This window comes from Sceloporus occidentalis, unplaced genomic scaffold (assembly GCF_023333645.1).
Source record: "Sceloporus occidentalis isolate IW3139 unplaced genomic scaffold, rSceOcc1.0.p SCAF_1, whole genome shotgun sequence".
NCBI classification, from domain to species: Eukaryota; Metazoa; Chordata; class Lepidosauria; order Squamata; family Phrynosomatidae; genus Sceloporus; species Sceloporus occidentalis.
The window spans coordinates 68393457-68417423 of record NW_028316981.1 but is presented as its reverse complement, the minus strand read 5'-3'; the positions used below and the strand labels follow the sequence as shown (position 1 = coordinate 68417423).

The 23967-nt window shown below is 41.2% G+C and overlaps 1 protein-coding gene across 1 annotated transcript; it reads right to left on the bottom strand.

Moving 5' to 3' along the window:
• Nucleotides 1-406: 406 nt before the first annotated feature.
• On the bottom strand, nucleotides 407-21858 carry LOC149321536 (uncharacterized). The gene is made up of 7 exons (XM_089513858.1): nucleotides 21828-21858; nucleotides 20714-20897; nucleotides 18683-18725; nucleotides 17119-17269; nucleotides 11017-11375; nucleotides 5422-5515; nucleotides 407-619 (listed from the first exon to the last, which is right to left on the bottom strand). Exons 1-7 carry the CDS (start codon nucleotides 21856-21858, stop codon nucleotides 573-575), a joined length of 909 nt encoding a protein of 302 aa, XP_089369984.1. The 3' UTR covers nucleotides 407-572.
• Between the last annotated feature and the right edge of the window lie 2109 nt (nucleotides 21859-23967).

Here is a 23967-nt window from a genome sequence, read left to right as displayed (position 1 = left end):
GACACTTGGGCCTCAAACCACTGACCTTCCGATCTTGCAATCATCAGAGTCAGTGTCTTAACCACTGAGTCACCACATCTCAAGTAACTGTGACTGTGACTCCAGTGATCTGTTGTAACTTCTGTTGCTTCATTTGCAGTATAATCCTATGCATGTCTACTTATAAATACAGTAAGTGCATTTATTCTTATGTAGGAATAATATCCTAACAGGAGTATGTAAGTGCACTTATTTATAAATAGACATGCATAGGATTACACTGCAAATGAAGCAACAGAAGTTATAACAGATCACTTGGTTATATACGGTATACCAGGGGGGAATTGTAGCAAAAAAGTAATGCATAAAAATTAACGAGTAATTTATAATCTGAACTTTATTAAAAATAAAAAATAGCACAGTCATATGTCAGCATCTTGAATCATGTTAGAGAACTTTCACATTTTAAATGTTCCACAATTAAAACTGTTTCATATTCTCCAAGTCTTCTAGAAAATCTATTAGCATTTTGTATTATAAGACCAAGTAACAGTTAACATGCTTAATCTCTTATCCTGGTGGTAAGTAATATCTTAATCATCCCATTCATCTCCAGTGTCCAAATCAGCCTCTTCACTATCTGCAAGGGAAAAAACACTATGGTTATGAGTATTATGAGCAAATATTTTTTTTATAAACCTATTTATCATTTGCAAGTATTGGAAGTGTGTGTGTGTGTGTGTGTTAGAAATAATCATACATGCCTGGGAATATTCTCCACTGTGTGTAATGTAGTCTTACGAATGTAAGCAATACAGATTTTACATGCAAAAGAGGTAAAAGCAGGAGATTCATATTTGAACAACATTCTACAAGCTAATAAGCAGAATAAATAATTTGAAAATCAGACATTGCAATGGGTATCACTGTGTTTTCCCAGAGTTTTTTATTTTATAATGCACACCACATTGTTGCAGTCTACTCTTGTCTCCTATCAGAAGTGCTCTTGTGCAGAATTTCAGCCAGTATCAACATTAGAGTACTATAAAGCAAACTGTTTCATTCCTCACTCCAGTAGTCCTCTTCCCACCTAAGGAATTTAATATGTTTGTGACTTTATTTAAAAAAGCATTCTTCTAAACTACAGGGTTCCCGTGAGAAAACTGAGACCTCATTCTTGTTTCTCAATTTTTGCCTCAAGTTCATTGTAAAGGCTATAAAAAGTATGGCCGAAATGATTGCCTTTATTTCTGCAATCCCGATAATGCTATGTGTCCAATATTTCCCTCTGCATGGTCTTCCCTCCTTGAAAAAGGAATGCAGTGATTGCACTTTCTATTCATGTTAGCAGCTCATCCAGTTCTTTGCCTGGGGATGCCTACGGTGATGTTTTATAGGGCCTCCCTCTATATTCTGCACAAAGGTCCTATCTTCATTTTCAATTGCTGATATTGGCCTCTGACCTCCTATAAGGTTTATGATCAGAATGGTTTGTCCTCACCCAATTTGTGAAGTACTTCTCCAATGACAGTGTCACAGAATCATAGATTAATAGAGTTGGAAGAGACCACAAGGGCCATCCAGTCCAACCCCCTACCATGCAGAAAATCTCAATCAAAGCAACCCTGACAGATGGCCATCCAGCCTCTGTTTAAAACCTCTAAGGAGGGAGACTTCGCTATACTCTGAGGGAGTGTGTTCCACTGTCGAACAGCCCTTATTGTCAGGAAGTTCCTCCTAATGTTGAGGTGGAATCTCTTTTCCTGCAGTTTGCATCCATTGTTCTGGGTCCTAGTCTCTGGAGCAGCAGAAAACAAGTTAGCTCCCTCCTCAATATGACATCCCTTCAAGTATTTAAACAGGACTATCATATCACCTCTTAACCTTCTCTCCTCCAGGCTAAACATCCCCAGCTCCCTAAGTCATTCCTCACAGGACATGGTTTCCAGACCCTTCACCATTTTAGTTGCCCTCCTTTAGACATGCTCCAGTTTCTCCACATCCTTTTTGGTGCCCAGAACTGGATACAATATTCCAGGTGGGGCCTGACCAGAGCAGAATAGAGTGGCACTATGACTTCCCTTGATCTAGACCAGGGGTAGGCAACCTTTTTGAGCCGGGGGCTGGGTTGGTGTCCCCCAGACAACAAGCGGGGGGGGGGGGGGGGGCGAAGCCAATAAATAGATAGATAGATAGATAGATAGATAGATAATATAGGGCAACATTTTCAAATGTAGGACACAATTTTTTTTAAATGGAGGACATGCCAAAAAATTGTATGATTTTTTTAAAATGTTAATATAAATGCATGTTTCTTAGGCATGATCAAAATGGAGAACATTTGGGCATTATTTCTAGACAGTACTTCCCTTTCTGGCCAAACACCCCCAACCTGCATTCCAAAACACACACAACAGCACATTTGGGCATTTCACATGGCTTTATTTAACATGGCCTCTTGCATCAGAGGCTTATTCCATAACCAAACCCCTTGGGTTTAACACTTAGCATGGTTTAACATGGCTATGCATATTGAACATGTCGAGGTGGTTTCACAGTTCTTGCACCAAGTGTACTTCTCAGAAGTGTGTACTTGGTCAAGGAACTTTGGTTTTTCTTCACTGCGCATGAGTTTGTAAAAATCACAGCAATTTACATTGGCCTTGCCTCAGAGGCTTTCTGATATCAATATCACCATTAAAGAACCAAAAACACACAGAAAAGGCACTTTGGAAAGTCACACTCTCTTGGCTTCAGAAACAGTGCATGCATGCCTCTCAAGCTGACTCATATCATTATCATCATCATCATCATCATCATCATCATCACCACCACCATCACCACCACCACCACACTATCATTGTCAAAGCAAGAGAGACTTGTTAGCATTAAAAGCATCCAAAACACACTTTGGAAGGTGACACTCTCTCGGCTTAAGAAACAGTGCCTGCATGCCTCTCAAGCTGACTCATATTGTCGTCATCATCATCATCACACTATCATTGTCAAAGCAAGGGAGACTTGTTAGCACTTAAAGCACACAAAATAAAATTTAAAAAAACCTTGAGGCCTCTGGCCACTCACCACCTCCTCCTTCTGCTCCCCCTCCTCTTCTTCCTCTTCCTCCTCCTCCTTCTTCTGCTCCCCCCTCCTCCTCCTTCTTCTCCACCCCTCCTCCTCTTCCTTCTCCTCTTCCTCCTTCTCCTCCTCCCCCCTCCTCCTCTTCCTCCTCTTCCTTCTTCTCCTCCTCCTCCCTCCTCTTCCTTCTCCGCTTCCTCCTCTTCCTTCTTCTCCTGCCCCCTCCTCCATGCGCCACGCGGCCTGGGGGAGGGGCGGAGGAGGCAGAGGAGAAGGAGGTGGGCAGCACGTGGCCACGCGGGGAGGCGGTGCGGGTGGTGCAGGGCTTCCCCTTTTGCCTCCTCTGCCCCAGGCCGCATGGCCCTCCTCTTCCTCCTCCACGCGGTGGAGGAGGAGGAGGGTAGCGCAGTTGCGCGGCCCAGGAGGAGGTGGAGGCAGCGGCAGGACTGGGTTGGGGCCAGTCCTGCCCCTCCGCAGGCCGCATCCGGCCCGCGGGCCGGGGGTTGCCGACCCCTGATCTAGACACTATACTTCTACTGAGGCAACCTAAAATCGCACTGGCCTTGTTAGCTGCCATTGTTGACTCATGTTCAGTTTGTGGTCTACTTGGACTGCCAAATCCCTTTCACACGTAGTCTCGTTCAGCCAGGTGTCCCCCATCCTATATCTGTGCATTTCATTTTTCCGCCCTAAGTGCAGTACCTTACATTTCTCCGTGTTGAAATTCATTTTGATAGCTTTGGCCCAGCTTTCTAATCTATTAAGGTCATTTTGAATTTTGATCCTGTCCTCTGGGGTATTAGCTACTCCTCCTAGTTTGGTGTCATCTGCAAATTTGATAAGTATGCCCCCAGTTCTGTCATCCAAGTCTTTTGCAAGGATGAAAAGTGCTACTGTTTTTCACACACTGGGAAACTAATCAGGGAAAACAGGATTTAATCAAACAAGAGTAAATGGCTAGTTTGTGCGGTTTGGAGGTAGTGAGAATAATGAATATGCAAATCTTAAAGGCAATATAGCAACAAATGAAATTAAGCAACCAAAAATTAGATTTAAAACACTTGGATGGTTTCTAGCTAATAGCTAATAGCAATGAATAAACAGAAAGAAATTAAAACAAATGACTGTTAAGAGAATCTTTCTGTTGCATGTTATTAGCACATAATACTTGTTTAAATGGGATTGTAAATGGAACTTTGGTAGCGTTTTTTCATCCTGCCAGAATAAACGTGAGGCCAGACACAGTCGCAAAGTACCAAACATGGCTTTTTTATACTGTGTACGAGTAATGATGAAGACCACAGACCTGAGCTCACTTCTATTATTTTTAAATGATTTTGAGTTCTTTTACACAGTTTTACAATCTAGAGTGTTAGTCAGCACAAAGGCATTTCTTCTGAATATTATTCACAAGTCATACTTCAGAAGAAATACATGTACAGGGAATTATTGTCCGGTGTATCCACAGCAGGGGAATTATTGTCATAAAATAAATTTGTAATAATGCCCCAAGAGTGAGGAGAAAACTACAGTGGTCCCTCCACATTCACTGGGGTTAAGGATGAAGGATCCCTGTGAATTTGGAAAAATCACATATTTTCAAAAAAACACTGTTCTTTTTATATAAGAACACCTCTCTAGGAATCTCCAGGTCCTCCAATGCAACTCTGTGGTCAACATCTGCCTGAAGTTGATCACAGAATAATGCTGGAGAATCTACAGATGCTTAGAGAAGTTTCTCTAGGAACTTCTAGTTTCTTCAGCACAACTCTATGGTAAACTTCTGGCAGAGTTGTGCTGGAGGACCTAGAGATTCCTAAAAAGAACATATTAATTGAAGCCTTAAATAATCAAAGCTGCAAAATAATCAAAGCTGCAGATGTGGAGGGCCAAGTTGTATAAGTGTTATTTAATTCATAAAGTATCTATATCTCACACAACAAATTAGGAATATGTTTACAGGCATCTGAATACAGGGCACTTTAAATTTTCTCTCTTCTTCAGGACATACTCAAAGGACTTTTTCTGCCCAAAGCAGACAGGATTATGTCTCTCCATCCTTGGCAACAATTTATGACACCAGACCAAGGTTATCTTTAGTTTGATTTCTCCAGAATTTCAAATGTTAGTTATCTCAATAGATCTTTAACAGTAAATCAAATTAAACATATTCTTTTGCAGAACTGGCCAATAAATAGATAGCCAGAGACTCAAAGAAAAGAAAAACATTGGCTGGTCAGAAGTATGGGTTCACTCAGCTCTTACCAGATAAGTTATTTTGTTCCACTAAACATTAGCAAGCATGATACTTTCTCAGAAGGATTGGAAAGAAAGACTGTTTTGTCCATTTAAAAGCAAGATTACCTGAGTCATGTATTGCCTGGTGTCTCTTCCCAATGACGTCCTGAAGTGCTGCTACTATTCCTTGGTCACTGAGAGATGTTGGATTGTCAGCCACCTGTTTTCAGATACTGATAATTAAACAGTGATGTAGCTTTTAAGAAGTCAAGTCTACAGTGGAGCTAGATATAAATAAAGCAACACCTAGTTCTTTTTAAGAGTTTTGTTAGGACAGCATCAAATGGCTTGTTGCTTCTTGCCCTTGCCCTCAGAACCTTCCATAGCCTTGCTTGCCCTATCCCATCTCTCTGCTCTTATAACCCTAACATATCTCACCTTATGATTTTCACTATCTAGCTCCACTGTCCCAGGTTACTCCCCAAGTCTCCTGTTCCCTCAAAGGTTAAGTATAGCTCAGTGGTACAGCAATGCTTTGCATGTAGAGTATTCCAGGTTCCATCTGTCACATCTCCAGATAGGGCTGAGAAAGTTTCTTGCCTGAAAATCTGGAAATCCACTGCCAGTCAATGTAAACAGTACTGGACTAGTAAGACCTATCTTATAATAAACAGAGTACTATTTATTACTTTCTCTTTCAAATTGCTCCTCAGAATCTACCTTCGCTTTTTTGCCTTTGACACAAGGCCTTCTTCATCCAGAGTTTATCACATGAGGCTAGTAGAGCACAATTTCAGTAGGACAATACTGTCAATTGCCAGGTACTTATCACATGACTTCATGTCTCTCCTTTTGCTGCCTTGCATTTCAGTTATTGATGAAGCGCACCTTTTCACCGATGGGGCATGATTTAGTGTCTCTCCTGATGCTGCTTTGCATTTCATTCACTGGTGGAGTGCAGCTTTTCATTGAGGAGGAAAAACCATCAATGAAAAGGTGTTCTCCACCAATGATTGAAATGCAAAGCAGCAAGAGCAGAGACTCAAAGTCATGTGATCAGTACCTGCCAAAAACACTATTATCCTAATGTAATTGCACTTTACTAGCCTTCTGTGATAAAGTTCTCAGACTAAGCCTAAATGCATGAAACAGCAATACATCACCACTCCATCTGCCTCTTTATATTGAGTTCTTGCTGTCCCAAAGAATGAATTGTTCCATTCCTTGGGATGGGAGCTATTTGTAACAGTTTCTTGATCCTTCCAAAGTTTTTAAAAAACAGCAAAACTGAGGAGTTTTGAAGGGTCAATTTTCTCCCTCTGATTTTTTAAAATTTAAAGTTATAATGCAAAGGTGCAATTTCACTGATGCAGGGATGTACTATGGGGCTGTGATCTAATTTGGAATAGCGGTATATAAATAAATTATTATTATTATTATTATTATTATTATTATTATTATTAGTCTAAAAATGAAAAGGGAAAGGTGAACAATACTTTTTTGTTCCAATACATCTCAAAATTAGAATGAAGCCCACTTGAGGTGGTGTAATAAAATGTTGCATATCATGCTGGAAACTTCCGGAAAATAATCCAGAACAACAGCAGAAACATTTTTTTAAGTACAGTGGACCCTTATTATACACTGGAGTTTGGTTCCAAGGTCCCCTGTGGATAACAAAAATCCTTGGATGCTCAAGTCCCACTAAAGATAATGGCATAGCAAAATGGTGTCCCTTATTAAAAAAAATGGAAAATCAAAATGGATATTTGAAATTTATACTTTTTTTAACATTTTTAACAAACCATGGATGCTTGAATCCGTGTATAAAAATAATTTGAGTATAAGAAGGGCCAACTGTAACAGAATAGAGCAATAAATATTGCAACCACCTGACTCATTTCCCCCCCCCCCCTTTGTGAATAAGTTTTATGACAATTCAGCATTCTAAATGGGATCTAAATACCTTAAAGCAGTGATGTCCAAACTCTGGCCCTCCAGGTGTTCTGGACTTCAGCTCCCAGAAGCCTCAGCCACCTTGACCAATGGTCTGGGATGCTGGGAGCTGAAGTCCAAAACACCTGGAGGGCCAGGGTTTGGACATCACAGCCTTAAAGGCACCAGATCCCATCTGATTTTGGAAACAAATTAGGGTCAGGACTGGTTAGTGCTTGGATGGGAAACCACCAAGGAATACCAGATGCTGTAGGCTATATTTCAGAAGAAGGTTCTGGTAAAACCAACTTTGAATATTTCTTGCCTACAAAAACCCTATGAAATTCATGGGGTTGCCATAAGTCGATAGGCAATTTGAAGGGACATACACACACATGCTGGATGGGCTGATGAGAGTTCTAGATGACCCCAAGCCTACTGTCTCTTGGGAGACAGGAAATTGCACTTGCATTATTGCAGAAAGCTGGTATATATGTGCAGATACCTACTTGATGAAATCCTGTGTATCTACATCTATCATCCTTACATTTTGCAGAAAATAAGGAGTAACATTAGACATATTGTCTACTTTCCACACAACAAGGTTTGCAATGTCATGAAGAAACACATATGGAAAGTAATCTCATTACTTCAGTCATCCCCTTGCATCATTAGAAACATTGCCTTTTTTAAAAAATCATGTGGACAATAAGCAATGCAAGGTTTAGGAATTTTTGCTAAAGAGAGTACGGTAAGCAATGAAATATATTTTTTTAAAAATAGACAGTTCCAGAAATAACTCAAAGAATTTGTAAGACAGATTGGAGAGCTTTCATTTTCTTAGTTGGTGGCAATTTCTAATCATGTCATCACCCCCATGTGTCTGAAATACAAGATAAAAATAACAAGCAACAGCTGAAAAGTGACAACTTAGGAAACAAAGCTTTCCCTCTACACAGGAGCTGTCACCAGCCCCAGGCATTCCATGCTGCAAGATGGTTCAACCCAATCAGCTTTCTTCTTGCTTTCAAGAAAAACCCGATTGAGGTAATTAGCCTGTCACTGGGATTTAGGTCTGATTTTTATTTTATTTTTAAACATACGAGATTAGAATAAGCCTCGAGTGACTGAAGCCCTTTTGCTTGTGCAACTGGAGCTTGTGCAACTACTTGTGTTACATAGCCAGCTTCCTTCCAACCCACTCACAACTCTGCCCATAGAAAACTTACAACAAGGTCCTGTAGTGAGAAGCTAAAGGCAGCTTTTACTGTCAGCAACACAAGTTTTAAAAGTTGGAGGAATTTCCCCTTCCAGCATGCAGAGCTAACTAGTACTACCAGATACCAAAGCAGGGAATGTTGACAATCTAAGGGCTTTTGCTATATAAAGTTCAAGTTTTTTTTAAAAAAAAAAAAATCTCAGCATGTTGTTGTTATGTGCCTTCAACTCAGCTCTGGCCTATGGCAAGCCTCTCCTAGGGTTTTCTCGCAAGATTTTGTCAGAGAGGATATTCCCTTGCCTTCTTCTTAGGCTGAAAGAATAATTTGTCCAAGGTCACCCAGTAGCTGAGCAGCGATTCCAACCCTGGTCTCCTAGAATCCTAGTCCAATACTCAAACCGTTACACTATGCTAGCCCAAGTCACTGTGACATGAGTAGTTTTCAGAATGAAAACTACCTGATAACATTGACAGAATCATAAATGGTGAAAACCAAGAGAGATCCATCTTACATACCATGCTATGGGTGATCACAGCAGACAGGCATTCTTTTATGTAGCTCTACCTTTCCTGTGATTTCAAGGTCTGAATAGTCTGCCAGTATATTGCACTTGAATAATTACTACTCAGATTGAAATGTACAGTTACATACTTTCAAATGGGCTCTTGGGCCTATGGACCTGTGACTCTAAGATTTATTGGACTCCAACTCGGAGTCATCCACTGAGCTTGAGAAATTACTTTTGAGGAAGAGTGAACATGTTGAAGCCATCCATAACTGAGTGGCAGGTGGTAGCATGCTACAATGCTCAGAGCATCATTTTACTCCAGCATATTTATGGATTGCTGCAGCATGCCATTGTGTATATCCTCCTTAAAACTAATTTTCCAAGTTCTGACCAGCCTCAGCTAGGATGACCAATGGTCAAGAAGGATGGAAGTTATATTTCAACATCATCGAAGAGGACTATGTTTCCTGTCTCCTTGCGCTAGAACAAAATTGCACTCAGGGGTTTGATGATGCACAGTCAGCTTGCATGATGTGCTGTGAAAAAGAGTGAAGCTATTATGTCAGGGGTCAAAATAGCATCACTGGTAGCTCATCTTGCACCATTCCATGACCTCAGCTAAAAGCAGTTTGCCCTCAGCAGTTCTGCATTACTATAAGTCAACTTACAGAATGGCCTTTACAAATGCTTGGGTGCATTTTCATAACTGCAACTTTAGAGTACTAAAACAAGAGCCCGAATCATATTTTCTATATAGTATATTTTTTTCCTAGTCAACACCATGAGGTAAATAGACTAGTCATGTGAATTATACCCGAGGACTTTTTGTGCAAAAAATGGTAACCAAATCATATATTATTGTTGTTGTTATTTGTTTAACCAAATCATTTGTAGTGTAGTGGTTTGAGCATTGGATTATGACTAGAGACCAGAGTTCAAATCCTGGCTTGGCCATAGAAACCCACTGGATGACTCACTTGGTCACATTCTCTCAGCCTCAGAGGATGGCCATAGGAAATCACCTCTAAAGTTGGGTGCCAAGAAAACCCCATGGTAGGTTCACCACCTTAGGGTTGCTGCAAGTCAGACTTGGACATGACTTAAAAGCACACAACAAGAATTTTATAAAAACTTACTATTACTCCTCCCACCAGCAGAAAATGCTTCATTTTGGTTTTCCAGTAGACAACTCATAGCTGGCATTTCTATCAAATATAAATCCAGAATGCTCATTTCTCTCATCTATTGCTTTTGCATGTACAGAATGGACTTGCCATTATCTCCTTCTTTTAAATCACTTCACTGAGTTCCATGACAACACTTCAAAAACACCTAACCTAGGACTCCTTTCACACTACAGAATTATAGTGCTATTATTCCACTTTAGCCACTATGGCTGCCTTCTGTGGAATCCTGGAATTTGCAGTTGAGGGAGAGGCATTTAGAATTCTCAACCAGAGAGCTCTTGGGCCTCACTAAACTACAAATCCCAGGACTCCACAGCAGGCAGCCATAGCAGTTAAGAGTGGGAAAATAGTACTATAACAGTTGAATGTCATATTGACTCTAGTCATACTGTTTTGAATAGTAATATCCATGTATTTTCAGCACATAATCCTGGAATGAATTATACTTTCTTTTCCCATCAAATGAAACAGGAACCATTCCTAATCAGTCTAGTAATCATATCTCGATGATATTAGAGAAAAGAGAATTATAAATATAAATTACTTGCCCCTGCTTAAGGAGACTAAATGTCTCCTATCTGTGTCATTTCAAGTTTTCAAGCAATGCTCAAATTCTGGACTATTCTAAAATGTGTGACCAAATACACGCACACACTGTAGAGATCTAGTAAGTAAACATTTGCCAACAAATTTGGCACCATTTTACATTAGTTGTCTGGTGCGCCTTAAAACAACATATGTACAAAGCAAAAATATAAATCTGTACTTTAAGAAATTTTGTTCTGAAGGCTAACCCAAAAACAACAAGTCCTTAAAATTCTGTCAGGTCAAAATTATTCAAGAAAACATGCACTCAGATGAAAATACTTGCTGTTTTCAATTGTGCTCCTTTTCTGATCTGACACAGAACAGCATCTTGACTGAAAGGAGTTAATTGGTTGCCATTTTTTGCCCTTTTCATTTGCACTTCCTTTAGATTCTGGATCAAATTCTGTGGAGATGACCTTTGGAGAGAAGACATGGAAGGTGCTGGAGTTATGACAGCTGAAGGAAGATTATCATTACGTGGTTCTGATACTGAGGAAGACACTGCTGGGACATCATCATGAAACCCATCCATCCTTGTTGAAGTTTGGCAGTCTAGTTCATTTTCAGGACTACAGGTTGTACCAGGCCCCCTGGGCATCACAGAATGAAGCAAAGGATGATCAACTGATTTGGTCAAAAACCCTGTGGAAAAATGGATAGGTGGTGTAAATAAACATCCAGCTATTCACTAAGCCTAAGTATAATTTTTGAACCACAACAATTTCTTCCCAAATCCTAGCAAACCAAATCCTACACAAAAAGGTCATGGTAGCTGTATCTGCACTACACAGCTGTGTCACTTCGATAGCACTTTTAGTCTCATTGTTATATCTCATGGAATTGTGGGATTTGTAGTTTTTTGAGTTACTTAGGATTCTATGAGAGCTCACTGCCTTTATATAGAGCCATTTTAACTGCCTCACCAAACTACAAATCCCAGAATGCCATAGGATACAGCCATGAGAACTGAAGTGGTATCAAACTGGTGTAATTATCTAATAACAGATACCCCCCTATGAGTATTAAATGTGTTCATTGATACAACATACTGAGCTGCTACTAAACAAGTAATGTTGTTAGGCTTGTATCCAATGCACTGACATTTATGATCTGATATGGTTTCAAGCATTTTTGCTTGCACCCTAAACATACTTGTTATGTACTTGCTTTCAAGCTGGCTGAGCAGTTTGAACTAGATTTAAAAAAAGATTGAAGCAACTTCTGCAGTCATACATCTGACCCAAACCTATACACTGTTCTCCACAGCTGTTCCATGTTACTGACTGAAGCAAAGGGACAGGTGGCATCTAGATAGATACACACCATCTAGACTGGGAGTTGAAACATTCCAGTGCTTGTGATTAAGACAGTGTCCACCACAACACTAGAGAGCACAGACTGGTTTAGAGATTCCAGGTCAGGCTGTATGGTATACACAGCTCTTTCCAACATGAATAGCCAAGGGAGTTCAGAAAGAACAGCTGAGGGACTGTCAGGGCCGTCTGCCAGCATCTCCTGCCCAAGTTTTCTTACTTGACCTAATGTTAGGGCTAACCATGCCATTTTGTGCGAGCACCGTTATTTTTAAATAGATGCAGGACACACAGATCAATCATCCAAAGCATCTACAAAATTGTTTTGCTTTTCTCAAACTGAGAACAAATATTCTCTCTTCCAAAGCTTTGGGACATGCTTTGAAAGAGAGAGCAGCAAAAACTAGATTCTCTATAGAATCTGTTTGTTTACAGACTAGGAACAAGGCAATTTCACCAAGCCTCAGGAGATTATCGCACTGTGTTCTGAGAACGTTCCTATCATCACGTGATGAGAACGTTCCTGGAACAGATATTACTGCATTAGTAAACTAGAACGTGATCAGAACGTGATCAGAACTGCATTTTACCGCACAGCGATTCCTGAAACCGTTCTGAGAACATATTCCACCAAGGCCGCCTCCGTCTCCTGATTGGCTGAAAGAATGACAGGCAGGGAGGCAGTGAAGCAGGCAGGCGAGCGACTGCAGTGAGGGAAGGGGTGTGTGTGAGAGAGAGAGGGGGGAAAGGAGGAGGGAGGGAAGGGAGGGAAGAAGGAGGGATCGGGAGGAAGGCAGGGAGAAAGAGAAATGGGGAGAGATGAGCCTTGCAAGTTACATCCCAAACCTCCTTTGCAAGGCTGGGAAGAAGGAGGAGCTCCATGCAGGTCTCTTCAAGCCGAAGAAAAGCAAGTTGCCAGGGAGGGGACTGGGCCAAGGGCAGAGCCCCGGCAGCCATAGCAGCTCTTTAAACCGGTTAGAAAAGAAGAGTCCTCTGCTGTCATCCCAATTCCCCATTTTGGCTGCTTGTCAGCCTTTTGCCTCCTGTGTGTGTGCGCATGTAATGTGTGCCTTCATAGAATCATAGAATCATAGAGTTGGAAGAGACCACAAGGGCCATCCAGTCCAACCCCATTCTGCCATGCAGGAAATCACAATCAAAGCATCCCCAACAGATGGCCATCCAGCCTCTGCTTAAAGACCTCCAAGGAAGGAGACGCCACTACACTCTGAGGAAAGAGTGTGTTCCACTGTCGAACAGCCCTTACTCTCAGGAAGTTCCTCCTAATATTGAAGTGGGATCTCTTTTCCTGGAGCTTGCATCCATTGCTCCGGGTCCTAGTCTCTGGAGCAGCAGAAAACAAGCTTGCTCCCTCATCAATGTGACATCCCTTCAAATATTTAAACAGGGCTATCATATCACCTCTTAATCTTCGCACACACCTCTGTTGGAACATTCTCATCACGTTTCAGCTCTCTGGGAACACATTCATATCTGTACCCTCCTGGAACACATTTGGAACACATTTAAACGTTCTGAGAACCCGATTGGAACACATACGTGCGGTATACTCAAATGCGTTCCGTTCTCATCACGTGATGAGAACGGTCTCAGAACGCAGTGCGATAATCTCCTCAGTTTCCAACATAGCCAGTGCAAGAACCAACTTTACTGAAGACCCAACGGGTGTTTTCCAAAACTCCTGACTGCATTCCATCTAAATAATAATTAAGAGTGAATGGGAGGTGTGGCTACTGTATATACTCAGTCTAGAAATTTTACTCAAAATTTTAACCCCAAAAACCAGAGGCGACTTATCCATGGGTAAACATAAGTTGTGTACTTAAACTCTTACAAAAGAAGAAACCATCCTCTGGTAAAAGAATGTAATCTGTCCTGAAAAAATTGGCCCCTCTGCTCTCACATTCATCTAGTTTTTAGTGTGAGCACAATCAGTTATGCCCAGTGGAATTTTTCAAGTTCTTTGACATTGGATTCTATGGCCTGTTACAGACTGCCAAAATAAAGCTGCTTCGGGTCTCTTTGGAGGTATGCTGTTTAAATGATTCATGCATCCTAAGAATCCGGAAGCTTCACCAAAGCTGCACTCCAGTGCTTAGGAATGGAGTGTGGCTTTGGCGTGACCTCTGGACTCTTAGGACCCATGCATCATTTAAATAGCATACCTCCAAAGAGACCCGAAGCAGCTTTATTTTGGCAGTCTGTAACAGGCCACTGATTCTATTGTTTTCCTTTGATGTATCTTCTGAGTCCTTTGTTTATCCTCAATTTATCCATGGTTATATCAAAATCCACAGTTTAAGCTTCCAAACCTGCCCTCAGCTTATGCATGAGGTCAACTTATAGTCAAGTATATACAGTATTTAAAAATACTTTGCATATTAGGGGAGAGCCCCTGGGTATTCTATATATTCCTCAGATAAGAACAGTTTCCCCAAGAACACTGCTATCTACTGAGCCGAGTCTGACTATTGGCTTCTACTTCAGTGCATGCAGACAATCCCTGGGTAGCCTTAAAGATACAAAGAGAATATCTTCCTTTTTATTATCGGCCCGTTTCGCTACTGCTTTTTTTGGGGAAGGTGATCGAGAGGGCAGTTGCAATCCAGCTTCAATCGATCTTGGATGATACTGATTATCTAGATCCATTTCAAACTGGGTTTCGGGCGGGCTATGGAGTTGAGACTGCCATGGTCGCCCTGGTTGATGATCTCCGTCTGGGCATGGACAGGGGTAGCGTGTCCCTGTTAGTGCTCTTAGACATCTCAGCGGCTTTCGATACCATCGCCCATGGTATCCTTCTGGAACGCCTGAGGGAGTTGGGAATTGGGGGCACTGCGCTTCAGTGGTTCCACTCCTACCTCTCGGGCAGATTCCAGATGGTGCAGCTGGGGGACGTGTGCTCCAATAAGAGGGCCCTTAAATCCGGTGTCCCTCAAGGAGCCATTCTGTCCCCTATGCTATTTAACATTTACATGAAACCACTGGGAGAGATCATCCGGAGACACGGGGCGCGGTGTTATCAGTACGCTGATGACACCCAAATAGTTTTCTCTGTGTCTCCGACTGATTCAGTGACCAGGGATGGCATCTCTCCTCTTGATGCCTGTCTGAGCTCGGTAATGGACTGGATGAGGGAAAACAGACTCAGTGTGAATCCAGAGAAAACGGAAGTACTTGTGATAGGTTCCCCTGGCCCGGGATTGGAGGTTTGTCCACCTATCCTGAACGGGGTCATGCTCCCCCTAAAGGATACAGTTCGCAGCTTGGGGGTGCTCTTGGACTCGCCGCTCCACCTTACATCTCAGGTGGATGCGATGGTCAGGAGCACCTGTTATCAGCTTTGGCTGATACGTCAGCTGCGACCCTTCCTGGGCCGAGGGGACCTTGAAACAGTAGTACATGCTCTGGTAACCTCTCGGTTGGATTTCTGTAATGCGCTCTACATGGGGCAACCCTTGTACCATACCCGGAAGCTACAGCTGGTTCAGAATATGGCGGCAAGACTGGTCACTGGTACTTCCAGGGCCAGTCATATAACACCGGTGCTGAAAGATCTACATTGGCTGCCTGTTCGCTTCCGAGCGCAATACAAGGTGTTGGTTATTACCTATAAAGCCCTAAATGGCTTGGGCCCAGGGTACTTAGAGGACCGCCTCTCTCCATATACTCCGCCCCGCACACTCAGATCGGCTGGGAAGGAATTACTTAGGGTTCCAGACTCTAATTATGCCGTGACATCGCAGAGGGGCTTTTCTAATTCTGCCCCCAAGCTCTGGAACTCACTTCTCAGCGAGCTCCGCTTAGCCACCTCCCTAGTCCAGTTTAAGAAGGGGTTAAAAACCCTTCTATTCCAACAAGCTTTCCCCGACTGTTCCTAACACTATTTTTCCTTCCCCCCCCCCCTTTAACGATGTGGTATTTTTATTGTAGCTAGCAAATTGGATGGCAAATTGTATTCTATGATATGTATTTTAATGTAATTTCTATTGTAATTTTACTGTGTTTTGTAATGATGAGATGCTGTTAACCACTTTGATCCCTGGAAAAGCGGTATATAAATAAATATTTTATTTATTATTATTTATTATTGCTACTGTTTTTTATTTTATTGCTACTTTTTACTGCTACTATAAAGTCTTGGTCCCCCATCCCAAGATAGTTCTCAATGCAGTGCCATTGATATAGTTTAGAGTTACATCATCTAGAAATTTCCAAATGCAAGGGTGAAAATTTTGACTTGGAATATTTATAGACCCAATCTAGAAGGCCAAAGTAGTTCTCTTAGTAAGGACATGCATATTAGACTCAGCACAATGTAAGCATCCCAATATAAGCAAGGAAGTGGAGGTGATAAAGTCCACTGTTTTTTAAACAGATGTACTACATTCCAAATGTACACCACCCAAAATCCAAATCATTTTAATAGGCTTCTCTGCCCACTTGCCTTACTTGTTGCACACAGACTGCATATGTACTGCAGAATTAATGCAGTTTGGCATGACTGTAGCTGCCATAATTCCAAGGTATGGAATCCAGGGATCTGTAGTTTGTTGTGTCATCAGAGCTCACTGACAGAGATGGCTAAATATCCCACAAAACTATAAATCCCAGAAATCCATAGCACTGAGCCATGGCAGTGAAAGCAGTATCATACTACATTATTTCTGCAGTGCAAATTCAGCCACCGAGACCAGCCTTTAAAACAGAGTTGGGGAACTACCGCTTCCTTACCACTAGCCCATGGAATTCCTAGGAAATGGTCCAAACCATTTGGAGGACCAATATTTCTCCACCCCTCTTTTGATTAAACTTTACAAATAATACAGAGAAAGGAAATAAATTGGATTAGTTACTAATCTTGATACAAGTACCATCCAACTGGTATCTGTCAGCATCCCTTGCATAATCACATAATCACACCAGGTATACTTAAGAGCACTTCAGCTAACCAAAATTCCAAAGCATTTGAACCTTTGAATACATGTTTTCATAACATGAATACGGAAAGATCTAGTGTCACAGTATACACAGGTGTCTGAGAACTATACCTTTTGTTCTTGCCTCTTTCAGCACAGCTGCCACACCCCCATGTTTTTCTATAGTTTCAAAAATCTTTTTTGAAGTTCTTTTGTTCTGCAGATGAGCCTGTGTTATACCAGCCTGAGCAAAGACCATTTTTAGTTCAGGATCTAAACTGGTCTACAAGACAACCCACAACAAAAAAGACAATTAGAAAAAATATTCCTTTTAACACTACTAGTTGGGCCATAATTTGTTTTTAAGAACAGTTAAAAATCCCACCAAATTCAATGGGACTTGAAGGGGGCACACAGCCTGTTATTTGTTAATCCTACATACACATCAATCCCTCTTCCTACTTCTTACAGAACTGTCAGATTCTCTTACCAAACTGTAATTCCCAGAATTCTTTGAGGAAATGCAGAGACATTACAGAGCAGAATACAGAGATTTAGTATAAACATGGCTGTGCAGCTGTGTTCAGAGAAGAAGGTGGAAGCTGCATGCCTTGGAAGAATAAGTGCAATGCACATTTATTCAGACATGTGTACAATATACAACACACACACAGGCACAATATACATATACAAAATGGGGACTGCAGTCAAGAAATCAGAAGAAGACTAGGATTGGGAAAGCAACTATGAAAGAACAGACAATATCTTAAAGTGCAAAGATACCAAGCTGAATACCAATTTAGGATCATCCAAGCCATCATATTTCCCATCACCATGTATGGATCGGAGAACCAGATAGTGAAGAAACCTGATAGAACCTGATAGAAAGAAAATTAAGTCATTTGAGATGTGGTGCTGGAGAAGAGTGCTGAGGATACCGTGGATGGCCAAAAAGATCAAGCCTGATCTCTCCCCAGAAGCAAACAAAACAAGCAGCTTCATTTATATACCACTTTATACTGAACTAGCAGTGTCTAAGCGGTTTACAACTGTAAGCTAATTGCCCCCAACAATCTGGGTACTCATTTTAGTGACCTCAGAAGCCTGAGTCAAACTTGAACCCTTTCACTGGTATTGAACTCACAACCTTGTGGTTTTGAGTAAGTGGCTGCAGTACAGGCATTTAACCACTGCGCCACCAGGGCTCTCTGATGTTCTCATCCTTTGGCCACATCATGAGAAGAGACGACACATTAGAAAAGGCAGTAATACTAAGAAAAATAGAGGGCAGTAGGAAGAGAGGAAGACGACATACCAGATGGGTAGACTCAATCAAGGAAGCCATGACCCTGAGCATGCAAGATCTGAGCAAAGCAATTAAGGGCAGGGGGCTTGGAAGTGTCTCATTCACAGAGCTGCCATGAGTCAACGCCAACTCAAGGGCAGTTAACAGCAAATGCACATTTGTTCATCAGTAACTCCCACTGTATTTAATGAGAAATAGAAGTGCTTTCTTAAGGAAACAAGCAATAGATTGCAGAGTAAGGCTCAAACAATTTGGAGTGCATGTCTCAGATACTTAAAGTGAACATCTAAGTTTAACAGAAAAGAAAGTCAGTATTTGCTTTAGGAGCAACTGTGTCAAATAAGGATAAATGATAAAAGCACTAGTGGCTACTCCACAGCAACTACTTACAGCAAAACCAGTTTGGGGACTCCATCCAATGTGACACAGGTGTCTGAAAGATACATTGCCATTTTCAACACATAAAGCAAATATTTGGAAGTTCAAAGCACAAATGACATTTACAATAGTAAAAACTATCATTTATTTGGATTATCGTCCAGTTTGTCTGACATCAATACCAGGAAAGATTCTAGAGCAGATCATTAAACAGAGAGTCTGTGAACATCTAGAAAGCAATGCCATAATCACAAAAAGTCAACATGGGTTTCAGAGAAACAAGTCATGCCAGACAAATCTGATCTCTTTCTTTGATAAAATTACCAGCTTGGTAGATGAAGGGAACGCTGTGGATATAGTATATCTTGATTTCAATAAGGCCTTTGACAATAATAATAATAATAATAATAAAAAAGATTTATTTGTAGCCCGCCCAATCACGAAGAATCCAGGCGGGTTACAACAATAAAATACATCAAGTTACAATAAAGTTAAAAAATCAAACCCTAGACCTACCCCACCATTCCCAGTACTAAGACAGGATTAAACAGTAATAGTATAAAAACATACAAGGTTTCCCATGACATTCTTGCAAACAAGCCTGTAAAATGTGGGCTAGACAAGGCAACTGTTACATGGATTTGTAACTGGTTGACCGGCCGAACCCAAAGGGTGCTCAACAATGGCTCCTTTTCATCCTGGAGAGAAGTGACCAGTGGGGTCCCACAGGGCTCTGTCCTGGGCCCAGTGCTATTCAACATCTTTATCAATGACTTGGATGACAGAATCGGGGGTATACTTATCAAATTTGCAGATGACACCAAACTGGGAGGAGTAGCTAATACCACAGAGGACAGGATTAAAATTCAAGATGACCTTAATAGATTAGAAAGCTGGACCAAAGCTAACAAAATGAATTTCACCACAGAGAAATGTAAGGTACTGCACTTAGGGCAGAAAAATAAAATGCACAGATATAGGATGGGGGAGACCTGGCTGAACGAGACTACATGTGAAAGGGATCTAGAGTCCAAGTAGACCATAAGTTGAACATGAGTCAACAGTGCGATGCGGCAGCTAAAAAGGCCAATGCAATTTTAGGCTGCATCAATAAAAGTATAATATCTAGATCAAGAGAAGTAATAGTGCCACTATATTCTGCTCTGGTCAGGCCACACCTGGAATATTGTGTCCAGTTCTGGACACCACACTTCCAAAAGGACATTGATAAACTGGAGCGTGTCCAAAGGAGAGCGACTAAAATGGTGAATGGTTTGGAAACCATGTCCTATGAGGAACCACTTAGGGAGCTGGGGATGTTTAGCCTGGAGAAGAGAAGGTTAAGAGATGATATGATAGCCCCGTTTAAATACTTGAAGGGATGCCATATTGAGGAGGGAGCTAACTTGTTTTCTGCTGCTCCAGAGACTAGGACCCGGAGCAATGGATGCAAGCTATAGGAAAAGAGATTCCACCTCAACATTAGGAGGAACTTCCTGACAGTAAGGGCTGTTTGACAGTGAAACAAACTCCCTCGAAGTGTAGTGGAGTCTCTCTCCTTGGAGGTCTTTAAGCAGAGACTGGATGGCCATCTATCGGGTATGCTTTGATTGAGATTTCCTGCATGGCAGAATGGGGTTGGACTGGATGGCCCTTGTGGTCTCTTCCAACTCTATGATTCTATCAAAGTCAGAAGTGGGAGTGCACTAAACCAGGCTGAGGAGCCCTGGTGGCGCAGTGGTTAAATGCCTGTACTGCAGCCACTCACTCAAAACCACAAGGTTGCGAGTTCAAGACCAGCAAAAGGGCTCAAGCTTGACTCAGCCTTGCATCCTTCGGAGATTGCTAAAATGAGTATCCAGATCGTTGGGGGCAAATTAGCTTACAGTTGTAAACTGCTTAGACACTGCTTAGGCAGTATGAGGCGGTATATAAATGAAGCTTGTGTTTTGTTTAAACTGTACTTGAAACAGGGACTTGTCCTTTCAAAAATAGTGCACATGACAACTTTCCTGAAGCTGAAAAGAAATTGTCCACACTTACTTGAAATTAAGTGGGCTCCCAATATAATGTTTGCTGAGTTTATTCCTTCTGGGTTTTTCTTTCCGTTTTTGTCTTTTGTACAATGTTTGAAAAATACAGTATGAAGAAGGAGAGGCTCTGAAGTCTGGAAATCTTGAATTTGGACAAGGTTCAGACAATGGGGGGGATACTTCAGACACTGGAGCTGGAAAACAAGACAAAAATACTTTTGAGTGAACCAGAGTTTGTTGTTTATACAGATGTTCTTCCTTTGGCAGTTTGGATAAGTAGGCATAACAAAATTCCCAAGAAGGACAAAGTATGCTGTCGCGGTTCCATGTCAATAGGAGATACAAATTATGTACTGCTTGTGTGCTCTATTTACAATATTCTTAAAAACAACTACATTTGTCTTTTATTTAGACCACTGAATGGGTGGTAGGCTTGTTTTTCTGTTGTTCAATGCAGAGAAATATGTAAGTTAATTAGCAGAAATTTAAATTGTATTTATTTTTTCTATAATTTATATAATGGCTGTTTGCTAAAACAAAATAAAATGGTATGGAGTAGTATGGTATGATATAGTAATATAGGAGCAGTGTCAAATATAAGCTTAGTAATTTTGTCAAGTTCTTGACTCCTCAAGAAAAATGAAGTTACTAGTTATCCACCATTCCCTTTCTGTCTTTCCATGTTGTTTTGACAAGCAGATACAGTTAAGTCCAGTCATTGTAGGGCATTAGAGTATCTATTATATATCTCTAATAATAGCTATAGCTATTGGCATGATAGAAGGCATTTCAACAAAGAGTGTACTATGCCAGAAATTCTTCGACACTCCCCTTTAAACTAAACTTGCTGTAACATGTTCAGGAGCTAAAGTAAGTTATTGCTTCTTCATTATAAAATATTATTAGAATAAAGTAAGTTCCACAAATATTAATGGACTATGCTTCTATACAACAAATATAACACCACACAGGGATAGAAGATATCCTATTTCATATTTACATATGAAAATCTAAGTACAAACATAAAGATGAATTGAATAAATCAATAGTGTACTCCTAAAAATCTCTCTGTCTTAATTTTCACAGTAGAAAACAACCAGTTTTCTAATTACAAGTGAAATTACCAAAGACAGCAACGCTTCTGAACAATGCCATGGTTTCACAGCTCTGGCTTCACTTCAGTCTGCCACGCTTAACACTGGCTTTCAGACAGAACAGTTTAAATAAGGAATGGAGAACAGCTGTCAATATCATGGCACTTTAATCTTAAAGGAAGGTAGATTCCTGCTTAATAATTTATACTTACTCATTAACACCACTCAAGTTCCTCAGCTGAATTAAAACAGAGTGATTTCAGAAGGGAAACACTGGGTCTTAAAGATGGTTGTGTGATCCTGCAGGCACTTACTCAACCGGATAGTGCTGCAGGGATTCTTACAGATGTGACAGCGAGCATTTGTGTTTATTTTGGGACATTAAGAGAAGTTATGAGGCCCATAGTGCAAGCCCAATATCTGAAAGTACATAGAACTGCCCATTATTAAGCCTCAATGACTTTGTTAGAGATTGTTTATTTATTTGACCTATATCCCACCTTTCATCCAGAAGTGCTGTCAAACTGCTTTAATGTGTGTGACAGCAGCTAAAACTTCAATGAAAATTCCCTTCTTCACTCCCCCCCTCACGAGGCAAGTTGAAAATATACAGTAGAAATCTAATGGGACAATGGACAGGCAACAAATATAAGATCCCAGATGTACAAAGCTAGTAATGCTCAGTATGTTAAGGCAAGAGGACTTAACAACATGCATACTGATTTGACTGACCATTGTATGAATGTGAAGGTACCAGATCCCATTTGATCTTGGAAGCTAAGCAGTTTAGAGGAAGTAATTGGCAAGCCACCTGAGTACTCCTTAACTAAAAAAACACTACTTGTAGGGAGGCCATAGGATGACAGGTGACCTGAAGGATCATAGGCACGTTTCTTTTATTGGATCTACTGCTTGTGACTAGTGTATATTGACCTCTAGTGGTGGTGAGCATGTGCACAGCAAAGAGAAAACTACTATTGATTTGTGAATTTTCTGTGTGATCTGTTAAAGGCAGAGGGCCTAAATACCCTAAAGGTACCACTAAATCCTATTTGATCCTGGAATCTAAGTAGGTTCAGCCCTGATTAGTTCTTGAATGGGAGACCAACAACAAACACCCAGGTGCTGTAGACTGCATTTCAGAGGAAGGAACTAGAAAAACCACCTCTGATTCCTTTCCTAAGAAAACCCTATAAAATTCATGGGGTTACCATGAATTGGCAGGCAACTTGAAAGAACACACACACATACAGAGTTAAATACAACATTTGAATTATCTCACAAAACTATAAATCACAGAATTCCATAGCATTGAGCCATGGCAGTTAAAGCAGTGTCAAAAATAGATGTGGCCAAAGTGTTGATGCACCAGTCAACAATGGTTGCAATGGGCCTACTCTAGTCAGGACAAACCAACAGTATTCAGGCCATTATTTTAAGATAATGGCTACCACAAAAATCAAATGGGGGGCAGTCACTCCTCAAAAATTCAAAACAAAGTAAGACAAAGTATCTCTAGTTATGCTGAAATGATGAAAGGCATAAAAAAATTTAGAGTGGCCCTCGTAAGTTGTAAGCCACCAACTAGTGACTCTAAATCATCAAAACAATTCAAAATTGTTTGGTTTTGAGTGTTTGTTTGAGTGACTGATCACCAAAAAGGAAAATGGAAAGGGTAGAACAAATTATTTTTGGAGAGCAAAAGGGTAGCAAGAGCAGTACTGGAGTTGTTACTGTCATTGGCCAGGCAACAGAAACTTGATAGACAGAAATATAAGCAATGCTTCCTGCCAGATATTGTTGGACTGCAGCTCACAGCATCTCTCAGCATTTGCTATGCTGGCTAGGGCTGATGGGAGTTATAGTCCACTCACTGCCTTTCCTTCACAGCTGCCAGGCTTCCTACGGAGGAGGGAGCCTGGTGGGGTGGAGGTCAGGGTCACCTCTTTTCCTTCACCACCACCAGGCTTCCTTCTGAGGAGGGAGCCTGGTGGCAGCAAAGATGGTCACACTCGCCCCTCCTGCTCCTGCTTCTTCTCTTGCATGCCATCCCTCCCCCTCCACTGCCTGGCCAAACCCAGGAAGGCCTGTCAGGCAGTTGTGCTCCACTGTGCCCTCCCTCCCTCCTTCTTCTCTCCCTACGTCACTTGGTCACCCAGCTGCCACCCAC

What these genes read in the sequence shown, in the direction of transcription:
- LOC149321536 (XM_089513858.1), bottom strand. Translation starts at nt 21,858, where the DNA reads ATGGCATTGTTCAGAAGCGTTGCTGTCTTTG. An exon ending in CAGAAGCGTTGCTGTCTTTG is followed by an intron (nt 20,898 to 21,827) that starts GTAATTTCACTT and finishes CTTGTTTTCCAG; the next exon opens with CTCCAGTGTCTGAAGTATCC. An exon ending in GGGAGCCCACTTAATTTCAA is followed by an intron (nt 18,726 to 20,713) that starts GTAAGTGTGGAC and finishes TGTATCTTTCAG; the next exon opens with ACACCTGTGTCACATTGGAT.